General features: G+C 43.0%; 1 protein-coding gene across 2 annotated transcripts in view; it reads left to right on the top strand.

The window, feature by feature from the left end:
* The window catches only part of NPSR1 (neuropeptide S receptor 1), a 63,438-nt gene that overhangs the window by 41,940 nt on the left and 7,135 nt on the right, over positions 1-14,363 (top strand). Inside the window, exons 4-6 of one of the 2 annotated variants that reach the window (XM_006085337.3) lie at positions 4,307-4,400; positions 5,995-6,196; positions 14,270-14,346. In XM_006085337.3, the coding sequence (XP_006085399.1) occupies positions 4,307-4,400; positions 5,995-6,196; positions 14,270-14,346 (373 nt within the window). The remainder of the gene's footprint in view (positions 1-4,306; positions 4,401-5,994; positions 6,197-14,269; positions 14,347-14,363) is intronic. The other variant, XM_023751023.1, reaches the window with a different exon arrangement.

The raw sequence follows: 14,363 nt of genomic DNA, 5'->3' as shown, positions 1-14,363 counted from the left end.
ATTGCACTGAAAGTGCCAACTAATTCAATGGGACAAGGAAAGCAAATAAAAGGAAACAGATTGGAATAAAAATAACTTTGTTCACAAACAAGACTGTTTATATAATCAATCCAAAAGAATAGGAGGAAAACCCTATAGGACTATTAAATGGAAATAGTAAGGTTACAGAATACAAAGTTAATACATAAAGGCAATTGTGTGTTTTTTCATATATCAGCAATAAAAATTTTGAATTTAAAATTAAAACCACAATAGCATTTATGTAGCACTGAACTATGAAATACTAAGGTGTAAATTTAACAAAATACATGCATGATAAATATTTTAAAACCACAAAACTCTAATGAGAGAAATCAAAGAATATCTAAATAAGTGGATAGATATTCCATGTTCATAGATAGGAAAACTCACTATTGTTCAGATGTCAATTCTGCCCAATGTAATGTACAAATTCAATGCATTCCCAATCAAAATCCCGCCACGGTATTTTATAGATACAGACAAACTAAAGTTTATATGGACAGGCACGAGGCACAGAATAGCCAACACAATACTGAAGAAGAACAAGTTTAGAAGAGCAATCTGATTTCAAGACTTAAAATAAAGCTACAGTAATTAAGGCAGCATGGAATTGGTGAAAGAATCAACAAGTAGGTCAATGGAACAGAATAGAGGCCAGAAACATATCCCACAGTCAACCTATACCACCTTCTCAATTTTTTCTGTAAATCTAAAATTGTTCTATAGAAATAAAGTACACTAAATATTTTTTTAAGTCCATCTAGGAATCCTCCTTAAACGAATCTGGTCTGGCATCTTTAAAAATAAAATTTCTCCAAATTTCCTCTATTGAAGTCTCACGTCTCCACAAGATTTTATTTGGTTTCGTATTTCCTAGGTCATTTTTGTCAGAATTGAGGGGTGGGGTAGTGAGAATTCAAACATATGTCCTCAAACTGCCGTCTGTTCTCCAAATGGTATCCCATATGTTGTTGATGTGTAGAATTTTCATTGTTGACATTTATGAATTGACTATAATTGTACTTCAATTTCCTTCTTGACTCGAGTTAATTATAAGGGCGTTTACATTTCCAAGTGGTATTAAAAAACATAATACTAATGTCAGCTTTTATTGCTTGTAAATTGGCACAACTGCCACTTTTTGGAATCTATTGAAGGTTTTTTTTTCATAGTTTCATTTATGACCAATTTTTGAAATATTACCCTGATATTTTACAATAATGTGTATCATTCTTAAATTTTGTTTTTTCCTATCTATGTATAATGGTATTTGTTCCTCTGTAAAGCTCTGAGCATTTTAGTAGTTTATATTTAGTGTTATGTTATTAATAAGTTTATTCATATTTTCTTGCCATGATGTTTTGTATCTTTTACTAATAGAAATAACCCCTTTGTCACATGAACTGCTATTTGCCTTAAATTTAATTTGTCGAATTGTAGTATTGTAATGAATGCCTCCTTCTCATTTATAGTTGCTTGACATTCCTATCTATCATTACATTTGTAAACTTTGATAACCATTTGGTTTTAGAGGTTTCTCTTCTAAACAGGACACAGTTGGATTCGGGAGAGTTTTGTAACCAGTCCTTGTTTGTTTCAGTGAAGGGGCTCAAGCCATTTCTACTGGTCGTGACAAGTCGTGTTTGGTGTTATTTCAGGCACCTCATTTAATGTTTCCGTCTCAAACTTTCTTCCTATTTGCTTGTGTATTCTTTCCTATTTGGTTACTAATTATGGTAGGCTAAAAGTGGCCCTCAAAAAATACCCAGTTCCTAATCTCCAAAGCCTATGCATGTTTACCTTATGCGGCAAAAAAAGAAAAGAAAAAGAAAAAGAAACCATAGAAAACTTTGCAGATGTGATTAAACTAAGGATCTTGAAGTGGGGAGATGACTCTGCATTATCCTGGTGGGTCTGCTACAATCATCTGTATCCTTATAAGGGGAGAGTTGACTCAGAGACAGAGGAGGCATGGTAACCACGGACTTGGAGGTGGGATGGGTGTGGTCCGAGGATGCTGGCGGCCACCTGCAGCTAGAGAGGAGGTCCTGATGCTCCTCAGCACCTCCAATGCAAGGGGGGTCCTGGAACACCTTGATGTTGAGCCTCTATAACTGATTTCGGGCCTCTGGTCTCCAAAAATGAAAAAATACATTCATGCTGGTTTAAGCCACAAAGTTTGTGGTAATTTGTTCCAGTAGCCATAGGAAACTAATAAGATCATTTTCTCCATTTTTATTTCACTCTATGATAGCTTATCTTTAATTTTAAATTTAATATCAAAGTAAAAAGCAAAAGAGACGCCTGAATGCCTAAATGGAAATGTAACATGACTTCTTTCCTTCTACCCTCTCTTCTCAACTTCCCACATTTTTTTCTGAAATACGTCATAACTATACTCATAGTTGTTTGTAAACATTTTGTGTTTTTCTGACTCATTGCTTACCTTAGCTATTATTATTCAATCCCCTTCCCTCTTCTTGAGTTCTTCATTTTGAAACAATTCCCAATCGGCAGAAATATTTCCTCAAGGAAGATTTTTCAGGAAGGAGAAGTGCTGTTATATTTTATATATATATATATATATATATATATATATATATATATATATATATATATATTTATAAAGTCCTTGGATCATACTTTTTCTTTCAAAACTGTGAACATGTTTTTATACTCTTTTCCATTTATCTTTGTGAAGAAAAGCATGACCATCTGAGATGCATTTTTTAAGGTAACCTTTAATATTTTTTTACCCCTGCCTAGATGTTCCAAGAGCCCTGAAATTAGATACTCTCTTTGACTGTGTCTCCAAATAGATGGCTTTTATTAACGTTGCCTGTTTCTCGGGGCGCTCTTCACCGTGACCTTTCTTCCGTGACCTTTCTTCCCGCTCTGATTCGGAGCTGGTGTCAGCCACCTCACTCAGCACAGTCTCCGATGGCGCAGATTCTTATGACCTTTTCACCGTGCACCATTCCACCTCCCAGGGTTTTGCCCCGGGGAGCTCTCTTTCCCATTCCCTTTCTGGGGTCACCCCCTCAACAGCCCGAACAATTATGAATTCATGGACCACACATAGAAATCCCAACTTTCTCTAGGGAATCGATTGTCTGATGTTTTGGTTAAAGTTGGCCATCATTTTTCTTCCTGTCCCTATATCACCTTTTTAGCAAGAGGAGAATTTACCCTTAAATTCCTCATGGAGCCCTCAATCTCTGATCAGTCCTCAGAACCCCCACCCGGTGACACCTTTCGAAATATTAGTGCTGAGCTGTCTTGTGGTCGTGTTACAAAAATAAAGATAATAAAGTGCAGCAATGTAGTTGCTTGGGATTTGTCTGAGCCAGGGAAAAAACAAAAAGGCACAAATTCAGACAAAGGTCATTGCCAAAGTCATGTTATTTCCTTTTCATTTTAGAAAAATTCAGTCACCCTTCAACTCCAGTCTTTGCATTCCTCCTCTACGTGCTCTGGATTTGACCTGAAGGTTCTAGAGCAGAGGGATGCTACATTCCGAGTAGAAAGAGGCTCAGAGTTAGCTGAGGATTTTTCTCCTTGCTCATCCTTTCAGAGCTATTTCCTGTCATTACAGTTTGAGTGTGCTCTTCACATGAGGGATACTAAGGTCTCATATCCCAATTTCCTTCTCGCAAAGTATGCAAATAGCACTGCACACAGGGTAATTACAGGACTGGACAAGGTTAATAAAAGAGAGGGTGGGGAGGAGGAGGGGAGACCCAAGGACCTACTGTAGGGAGGAGTTCTACTGGGGAAGTATAGGAAGGGGAGCTCTGAGTGTCTGCTCCCAGGATGACAAATGACTTAAACCAGCCTGTTTCAACCCAAACCCTTCTTTCATCATCTCTCAACAACTCGCGCAGATAAAAGGCAAGTGGACGTTTTGTTTCTAATTATTCTGGAATGTCCATGGTGACAGAGAAAATTAGATTTAGCTTTAAAAGTCAAGCACCAATAAATGTACCCTGAAAATGTCCGAAGAGAGACTGATTCTGAAATTCGGAGTCTCCAGGAAACCAAGCGAGTGAGTGAGCCAGAGAGAGCTGGGACCATCTCAACTGTCACCACTAGCAATGCCAGTTCCGGCATCAAGAACAGCAATCTGCGTCCTAGACTGGGAGTCAGCCTTCCCCTCCCTAACCCAACCCCACCTCCCCAGGGTTCAGTGCCCCGGTTTCCAAACAGCACAAAGCACTGCTCTTTCCACTGGGCACCTTCCCTCACCTCTGTGATGTCACACAGCTCCTCTCATTTCTGCCTCCAGGTTGTGCTGCTCTACGCCTCCAGCTATGTCCTGGTGTCCCTCAGCATAGACAGATACCATGCCATCGTCTACCCCATGAAGTTCCTGCAAGGAGGTGAGCTGCCTCAACCAACTGCTATTTTGTAGGCCTGCTATAAAATCTTGACTACAAGGTATGGTCAAATGTCATTAAAAATGTGACAAAAGCCCAACTTGTGGAAAATAGATAATGTCTTTAAAATACCATTCTGCAAAATTTACACCCAGGGTAGCAAAATTAATAGAGCAGGCAGAACTTTAGACTAAATAGAATTAATGTCATCAGATACTACTGAATACATACTATTGGAGCAGATACTTTGGCAACTTAACCATATCTAATGAACTGTAGCCCTCGACATAGAAATTCTACTTCTTGGCATCTTCTCTGGGTGCATGTATACATGTGCTGTGTCTTGTAGCATTGCTTAGAATAGCAGGAATTCAGTGCTACCCTTGGCGTCCCTCAGTGGAGGAATGGCTAGCTGTCCTGTAGAAGTTTTAGTAGCTTAGGTGCATTGATTGCATGCTATGTGACACCCATGACTCTAATCCTCACAACAGCTCTGTGAGGTAGGCTCTAGTATCATCTGCATCTTCCAGTCTAGGCAATTACAATTCAGAAAGTAAAAGTAACTTGCCCATGGTCATGCAGCTAGTAGGTGCAGGGGCTGGATTTGAACTCAGATGGTGTGGGTCTAGCTCAGCTGCCTGTGACATACCCTGTCTCTCTCAATGAGGATGTGGTAGAGCCACGGGCAGTAATGTGCATTGACATAAAAATGTTCAGTGATACAACAGCATGCAGAGAAACCCATGCAGTATGATAAGATCAACATAAAGAAAAAGTCAAAGCAATGCTAGATATTGTTGAGAGAGGCAGAGGAGAGAATGCAAGAAAAAGGGAGATCCCCGAATAATATACAGTTGCCTGCAAGGACGCCCACCACCTAGTCCTCACTTCTGGGAATGAGAGCTGGACAAGCCAGAGTGGCCACATGCAAAAAGGTCATTTTAACCTGAAACATATCAATTTATTGTGTGCAATTCAAAGTAATTTAATTTACCTGTTTCATAGGCTTTATCTAAGGTGTGTGTGTGTATGTGTGTGTGTGTGTGTGTGTCCAACACCAAGCTTTTGAGCACTGCCATGCCCTGGGGATTATGGTAGAGAAGAAAGCAGGGAATAGGATGACAGGAAATGGGAGAGACAGTCTATGATACATGTATACAAAGGTGTGATACACTTATTCATCCATTTGCTTATGCCCAGCGGGCTCCAGGAAGGAGTGAATGTGGTCTATAAAAAGACACCTCCACCAGTGTATTTTAAGTTGAAGAAATAGGAGAGAAGGGAAAGTACGTATCAGGAAGTATGTGGGGGTGTCTCAGGACACCTGCTGGAGGTGGAGGGCCTGGGGTCTATAGTCAAGAGGGAAGCATGGTCAGTTACATGTCTCCCCATATTCACCGGGTTAAAAAACCCCACTGTTTAGCTCAGAGCAAATATGATGAGTTCTGGGAGATACTGTGCAGTATTCTGAACAGCATCCTAAATTACAGGAAAGGCAGCGATGAATATCATAGTGTTCTTTTAAATATGTAGAGCCATTTATTTCCTCACTATGAAATTAATGAGGCCCAGCCCTTCCTCTGTTTTCTCTGAGCAGAAAAGCAAGCCAAGGTGCTCATCGCCACTGCCTGGGGCCTCTCCTTCCTGTTCGCCATCCCCACCCTCATCATATTCGGGAAAAGGAAGCTCTCCAACGGCGAGGTGCAGTGCTGGGCCCTGTGGCCCGATGACTCCTACTGGACCCCGTACATGACCATCGTGGCCTTCCTGGTGTACTTCATCCCTCTGGCCATCATCAGGTGAGAGGCCCACAGGCCAGACCCCGAGGGAGCTTTCCTGGTTTGTCAATTGCCTCTCTCCTCCCCTACAGCCCACTCACTGTTCCTCATGTTCTTAGGGAAAGTGACCGGGCCACACGCTTTTATCGAAAGCTTGTGCTAAGCCCAACTCCTCCAAGTAGACGCAGTGGTTCTCAACCTTCTGGCCCTTTAAATACAGTTCCTCATGTTGTGACCCAACCATAAAATTATTTTCGTTGCTACTGCATAACTGTAATGTTGCTACTGTTATGAATCGCAATGTAAATATCTGATATGCAGGGTGGTCTTAGGCAACCCCTGTGAAAGGGTCATTCGACCGCCAAAGCGGTCGTGACCCACAGGTTGAGAACCGCTGAAGTAGAGCAAGGGGCAGGGCACTAACATTTGCTGAGTGTGTGCTATGAGACAGGCACTGGGCTAAGTGGCTAACAGTTACCCCATTACTCATGCTTCAACTCTATGAAAGAACTACTGCTGTCCCCATTTAATAAATGATGACACTCAAGCTCAGAGAGGTTAAGTAACTTACCCAACATCACACAGGATTTGAACCCAGGTCTGATTTCACACCTTGCTCTTTGTCCAGCCTTTCAAGTATAAGACATAGTACCAGTTCCAGAGATCTTATCACTGAAAAGATAGTTGAAACAAAACTGAGCAAAAACAACAATAACACAAACATAAGTCGAGTGTGTGCACAGGAGGTCAGGTAATGACAGGGAGCATTTCCCGGAACCCACATTGAAGGATAGAAGAACTCAGACAGGAGAAGGGGAAAGCAGAGGGGCAGTTGGCTCCCTGGTGACCGGAGGTCAGAGTGAGTGTGGCAACAGGAAAGGACAGGCAGGCAGAGCCAGTGGGAGAGAAGTTGGCAGTAAGCTCTTTCTGGTTGGGGTGAGGCTCGACAGGGAAGTGCCTTAGAAACCACCCTTTGTCCTGTGGCCAATGGTGGGCCAGAGATGGTCTTTCAGCAAAGAAGACCACAGCCACCTGGACAGGACAGGTCCCACCTGGTCATGTGACAGGGCCACCTCTGGAAGGGTGAGTGCTTGGGTGGGGTTGCAGGGAGCTATCTGGGTGTTCAGTGTGGATACAGGGCATGCCGATCCTGCGATCCTGCACCCTTTGAGTGTCCCCAAGCCTGCCATGGGGTTTCACATACTTTGTCCTTGGCAAAGGAAATCAGCCTTTGGTAGCATAAATAATCTATATATATATATATATAAAAGCCAAGTGACTGGAATGACCGGAACAACCAGAACAACTGGTTGCTATGAAACGACCAGAACGACCAGAACAACTGGTGCTATGACGCACACTGCGGCCGGCCAACCCACCTGATCGGCCGGGATCAGGGCGGGCCAGCCAGACCTCATCCATGCACAAGTTCATGCACCGGGCCTCTAGTGCTATGATAAAAATCCTTGTCCTTAAAAAAAATCACTTGAGTCTCTGATCAGTACCTCCAAAGTCCTTCTTGTGGAATTGCTAGATCAAAGATGATGCTCACTTTAAGACTGATGCATAGTTATCAACTGTCCTCTGGGAAAAAGGGTTCCTGCCAACAGCAAATAAGAACTCTGGTTTTTCTCCCCCCGACCCAATGGGAAGCGGTACCATTTTTTTTATTAAATCACTAGTGTCCCGGTGCATGGATTCGTGCACAGTAGAAGGAAATTAATTAGAAGAAATATTTTTATATTGCTATTCGCCCTCTCTCTATAAGTGTCAACCAAATTCACAATCAACAATGACTGATGGAAACACAGGCATGCATTTGGCACCAGCGAGAGCCTATATGTATTGCACATGCATGAGTCAACTTAGCCTTTTATAGATCTAGAATAAACTTGCTTAATTAGACCTGCTTTCTGATGTAGCTAAACTTTTTCCAGCCCAGTGAAGCACCCCAACTTCTCTTTCAGGTAATTGTCAGCAACACAGCAGTAAATACCAACACGAAGCAGATTATTATTGTAGATCATGCAGGGAGAACAGAGGGTAAAATATTTAACTGCAGCAGTGTTTGACTATATTCTGTGCAGTGAGAAAACCTGAAGTCATTTTCAAGGTCCACCATTTCTTCTTTTCAGTTGGGTCAAGTTTCTAAGCTTTCTAAATCTCCATTTTCCAGCTAATAAAAAGAAAATAGGATTCTACCAAGTCTCCTGTCTACCTATTCCAGGACTCTGTGAGGATCAAATGAGATGAGGCACGAGAAAACGCTTCATAATCATTTGGTTAAAGTGTGAAATGTTTGCACCTGGCTATGAAGCAAGTCATGTTCCTGGGCTGAAGAAACTGCAAGGAGGCTAGTCGTCGCTAGGGAGAGGAAGCCAGGCATTGCTACATGACATCATTACCCAGATGGTCGGACACTTAGCATATTAGCCATATATATATATATATATATATATATATATATATATATATATATATATCTAGATTGCCAGTCATAGAGTTTAAAGAAAAGCTATCTCATTGTTTCAATGCATTTCTTTGATCATGAAGTGGTTAGGTATTTTCCAAGTGTTTTCTGATATTATGGGAATCACTTGTTCTTCCTCTTTGCTCACATTTAGTCTCAGAAAAAAATAACTAAAGCTGAATTTGGTACAAAAACAGACTTAGGGCTAAAAGGAACGAAATGGCTTGCTCCCCATCAGAGGTCAAACTGGGCAGAGTGATCCCCACAAGCCAGCCCAGTAGCCTGGCTGAGATGACAGATTGTCCCGTCATTCTGTTCAATTGATACATTAGCCTCTGCAGTTAATTTCAACTTACTATGCTCCTCCCCACCAAGTTGAATTTGGGAGGAATCTTGAAGGAGAGATGTAGGTTATTCAGACAACCAATGAAAGGGAAGTCATAGCAACATTAGCAGGGGCACGTGGGTGAGGAGAGAGGCCTGTCCCAGCCCCAGCCCCAGGAAAGTATTTGGGAGGAAGCGGCTCAGGCTGTCATGGGCAAATGACTGATCAATTTCAGTGACAGCCGCAGGTCCTGGCTTCTCTCCTGATTGATTTCCAATCAGCTCATGAAATCAGTCAAAACCCTTGCTCAGCAGGGCGGATGCCTGCGTGAACCAGGGGCTCCCCCTGTGCTGTCTAGCCAGATCTGCCATGTGGGTCTTTCACTGTCTGAAGTGTCCCCCATTCATTTGAGCTGCTTCTTTCCACCAGGGCTTCTCATCAAACTTCCCTACAACCCAACTTGGGTGTTTTTGTGTTGTCCTTGGAAATAGCATACCCCCTGCTTGTGCGCGCGCGCGCGCACACACACACACACACACACACACACACACACACCCAACGTCGACATTTCTGGCTATTTAGTGCCTAGATCCATTTCTGGCATACGGTCAATCCTCCATAAATATCTGTGATGGAAAGAAGGAGGGGAGAAAGAGAGAGGAAGAGAGGAGTCGTACTGTCTGTGGCAAGCTCATGAGAGAGCTGTGTCTGAATAAAGATGTAGCTGTTCTGTCATTAGTTCAATCAGGCTCCTAGGACTTGAAATCCTAGTGAGTGACATTAAAGGCAATACAGTGTTTTTCTGGGTCAACACAACTTCTGTTATTTTCAAATTCACGTGTCATACCTGTCTAACTGCCGCTGGGGAGGTTGTCAGCCCTGCTGCAGTGCTTTGCATTGGCTGTGGTTATTTGCTTGCACCTAATTGATACCTCATTCTCCTTTCATTTTCATCTCTGTAAGATCAGGGTAGAGGCAGAAAAGACCCACGGCCGACAACTGTGAAGGAGTAAGTGGGTAAAAGCACGTTTGTCATGGAGCACTGATTCATGGTCTATGAAACAAATCCATTGGTTTTGCATGGGGCATGGGGATCAGGCTGGGAAGCCCATGCGGAGGCTGGCATATTCTCACCCCCCTAACTTTAGGCCACACTGTGTATTCATTTCACCAAGACTTGGAATAAAATTCAAGGACAATTGAGGTGGTATACACTCCCAGGGTTATTACAATCTTTCATTCTGTCTAGCGCAATAGCTTCCTATCTATCCTTACCCCTTTTACGTCCCTATTCCTTATGACAGTTAGAGCCATTATTTTGTGTGGAAAATTGCTAAGCATGCAATAGAGTATGAAATGAAAGAGAAAAATGTTCCCCCCACATCCCCCTTGTCCTACTCCTGAGGCAGCGCTGTTAGGAACATCTGGTATACCTTTCCAGGACTGTTCAGTTTAGACACCAACCTCTGCATCTGTATAGAAACAACACATCCATACTAATAAAAGGTCTGATATTCAAAAAACTGTCAAGCAACCATTGTTTCATGATAATGTTCAAGACCTCTAACCCTGTTTACAAGGCCCCCCTCATCTTAGGCCACACACACACACACACACACACACACACACAGAGCGGGCACACTGTTCTTCAATTGTGCCATGCTCCCTCCTGTCTCTGAGCCTTTGCACATACTGTTCCCTCTGCTTGAGGGATCATCTCCCTCTGCATTTAAAACACCATTTTTTCTCCAGATCTTAGCTGAATGGTCACCTCCTCTGGGAAGGTGTCCCTGACCCCCAGGGCAAGTCAGGACCCCTATTGTATACGCATATATCACCCTACGTTAGTGATGGCGAACCTATGACACGCATGTCAGAGGTGACATGCGAACTCATTTTTTTGGTTGATTTTTCTTTGTTAAATGGCATTTAAATATATAAAATAAATATCAAAAATATAAATCTTTGTTTTACTATGGTTTCAAATATCAAAAAATTTCTATATATGTCACGGCACCAGAGTTAAGTTAGGGTTTTTCAAAATGCTGACACTCCGAGCTCAAAAGGTTCGCCATCACTGACCTACGTTATATCTTCACAGCATTTTGCTCCTTCATACTCATACACAATGTATTATATAATATTTATTGTTGTATGATAGACTGTGTGTGTCACTTATGCTTATGTGGAGGATGGTAATGATCAAGGTGAGGAAGGCTGAGGAAGACGAGGGGAGGCTTCGGGTGCTCCACGTAAGACACTGGGTATCATCTTGTAGGAAAGAGGGGGTGCTGGAGTGCTTTGGAGCCAGGGGACGGTTCTCTGCCCGGGAGCACCAGCTCCCATGGTGGGGTGAGCATCCGACATGGTAGCAGAGTGGAGATCTTAGAAGATGGAGGCAATCATCGGCAGGAGACTAGAAGGGGTGCTCACCTCGGCAGCAAGCACACTAAGATTGGAATGATGCAGGGCAGATAGTGTGGCCTCTGGGTAAGAATAGCACATCAATTCACGAAGCTTTCCATGTTTCTGTGGTTAATGGAGACAGAGCTGCCTTTTGAGAAGACGAAAATGTTCTGGAAATGGACGGTGGTGACGGTTGCACAGCAATGTAAATGTACTTAATGCCACTGAACTGCACACCTAAAAATGGTAAAAATGATACAAGCTATGTTCTGTGTATTTGATCACAGTGAAAACCCACCAACACACATAAACAGAGATGGTAAGGGTCCTGAAGAGTGGGGATGGCGAGGCAGGGCAGGGAATGGGGACACTTTGCAGGGACAAACCACACAACTTGCTGATGACTTCAAGGAAAGAAATGAGGAAGAAAGAGGAGACAGATCATTCTGAGACCTCTCTGATGCGTGACTGTTACACCCCGAGAAGTGGCCTGATTTGGGTAATAAATTAAAGGGGTGCCCTCCTTACTAGGCATTTTCCCGGCTAACAGTAAAGCTGGTGCTGGCTTTCTACTTGCCCCACTGGTCCTTTAAACATGAGATGGGGCCCGGCTAGTGTGGCTCAGTGGTTGAGCATCAACCTATGAACCAGGTCACGGTTCAATTCCTGGTCAGGGCACAGGCCCAGGTTGCAGGCTCATTCCCCAGTGTGGAGTGTGTAGGAGGTAGCTGATAGATGATTCTCTCTCATCACTGATGTTTCTATTTCTCTCCCCCTCTCCCTTCTTCTCTGAAATCAATAAAAATATATTTAAAAAAAACAAAGATGAGGTGGGGGTGACTTAGGCCCACACCCCTAACACGTAAGACCTTTATTCATTCCCACCGTGTATGTGGTTGGTGGTCAATACATATTTGAATTATTGCTCAATTGTTAATAAATATTTGAATTAGTGATCAATTAAGTACCAGACTTGCAATTATAATATACAGCACCTCCTGTGGCTGTAAGCTTTCCTTGGATTTCAGTTCCTTGGGGAAAAGTTTCCCTGCTCTAACAAATGTTCAAGTTAGAGTAAAGAATAGACTCACTAGTAATTTTTGTTCTCATTTGTTTCTTTAATGTAGACATGCAAATTCCAGAAAAATCCCTGGGCAGCTATCTGAGGAGAAGGGGGGATGCTCCAAAAAGGCCGCTAGCTTTCTTAGAGCGCTCAGAGGGGTTGGCTGAACAAGACAGCAGAAGCATTAAGAAGGAGAGCATTTTAACAAGTCATTAATTAAGTTATATTCTAAAGATCATTAAAAGCAATTAGTGCCTTCTCAGCTGCTGCAGACTAGAGCTCCGATTTCTCTCTTACCCAGTGGTTCTCAAGAGGGAAGCTGGTGGGGTTTTAAAATAAAGCAGTGCCTTCCCCCCAAGTTTTTAGTGGAGATACTTCATATATTGGAAATGTCAAATGACATGAAAGAAGGCTATTGATGGTTATATTTACCAAAAGGGACATGGGATAGAAATTTTGCCGCTGCTTTTGAGTCATTAACATGTTGATTTCTTGTTAGGCACATATTATATCGCATAAGAGGAGCTGTGATATTATGTGAAAAGTGGGGAAGAGAGAAGGACAGAAAATGACATTTATTGAGCCTTGGCTAATTTTCCAGCACTGTGGCTGGCCCTTTAAACGTTGTCACATTTGATCCCAGAAATCTCCGAAGAGGTTTGTATCGTTAACTCCATTTTCCAGTTTCAACCGGGGCTCACTGTCTTTGTTTGTTTGGGCTTCAACAAAATACTACAGACTGTATACAACAGAAATGCACTTCTCACAGTCCTGGAGGCTGCGAGTCTGAGGTCGGGGACCAGCGGAGCTCAGTGAGGTTCCTCTTCCAGGCTGCAGACTTCTCTCTGTCTGCACGTGGTGGAATGGCGAGGGTCTCTTTCTAGAAGGGCACTAATCTCATTCATGAGGGCTCCACCCTCATGACCTAAGCATCTCCCAAAGACCCCGCCTTCAGACACCATCACATCAGGCATTAAAATGCCCACATTTGAGTTTTGGAGGGACATATACATTCAAGCTATATTACTCTAATTGCTATGTTATCTATTGTTTGATAACAAATGATCATGAACCTGATGACTTAAAACAGCACACTTTATTATCTCATAGTTCCTGTGAGTTAGGAGTCTGTTCATGGCTTATCTGGGTCATCTGCTGAGGCAAGGCATCCACCAAGGTGTCAGCCAGGGCTGGGCTGCCCATCAGAGAAGGATCTTTCCCCACCTCTCACAAGTTCTTGGCAGAACTAATTCCCTGGGGTTGGAGGACTCATGATTCTGCAGCCCCAGGATGATTCTTCAATGTCAGCCAATGGAGGCAGATAGTAGCAAGACAGATGCTACACTCCCATGTAACCATGAGCATCCCATCACCTTCATCCCATGCATCAATTAGAAGCAAGTCACAGGTCCTGTCACACCCAATGGAGAGGATCACACAGAGGCCTGAACACAGGAGGCAGGAACCATGGGGCCATAGTAAAGACTAACGTCCAGGTCATACAACCAGCAAGCAGCAGAGCCGATTACAAATCTAAATCTTTCTCACCCTAAGCCCTGTGTCTGAATTCTAATCTCAACTATACCTCTAACCACTGGGGTGATCTTAGAGAAATTTAAGGCCACCAGCCTTAGCCTCCTCACTTCAAAAAGTAGCTGCGTCCAGCTGATCTTTCTGGTGGCTTTCAGCTGCAATCGGCTCTGAGTCTATAATCAGCAAATACAGAGCACCCCTCCCTCCATACCGCACACTCAGGAAGTGGAAGCCACCCTCCTGTGTCCTTCTGGTGGGCACCCAGCAGCCATTTATTACCTTTGCTCCTTTCCACAGCGTCATCTACACCATTGTGATCCGAACCATTTGGATTAAAAGCAAAGCCCAGGAGATGGTGATTTCCAACTGCTCAGGTAAGCCTCTAATCTGA

Source organism: Myotis lucifugus, unplaced genomic scaffold (assembly GCF_000147115.1).
Source record: "Myotis lucifugus unplaced genomic scaffold, Myoluc2.0 scaffold_18, whole genome shotgun sequence".
Taxonomy (NCBI): domain Eukaryota; kingdom Metazoa; phylum Chordata; class Mammalia; order Chiroptera; family Vespertilionidae; genus Myotis; species Myotis lucifugus.
This window is presented reverse-complemented; position numbering and strand designations above follow the sequence as displayed.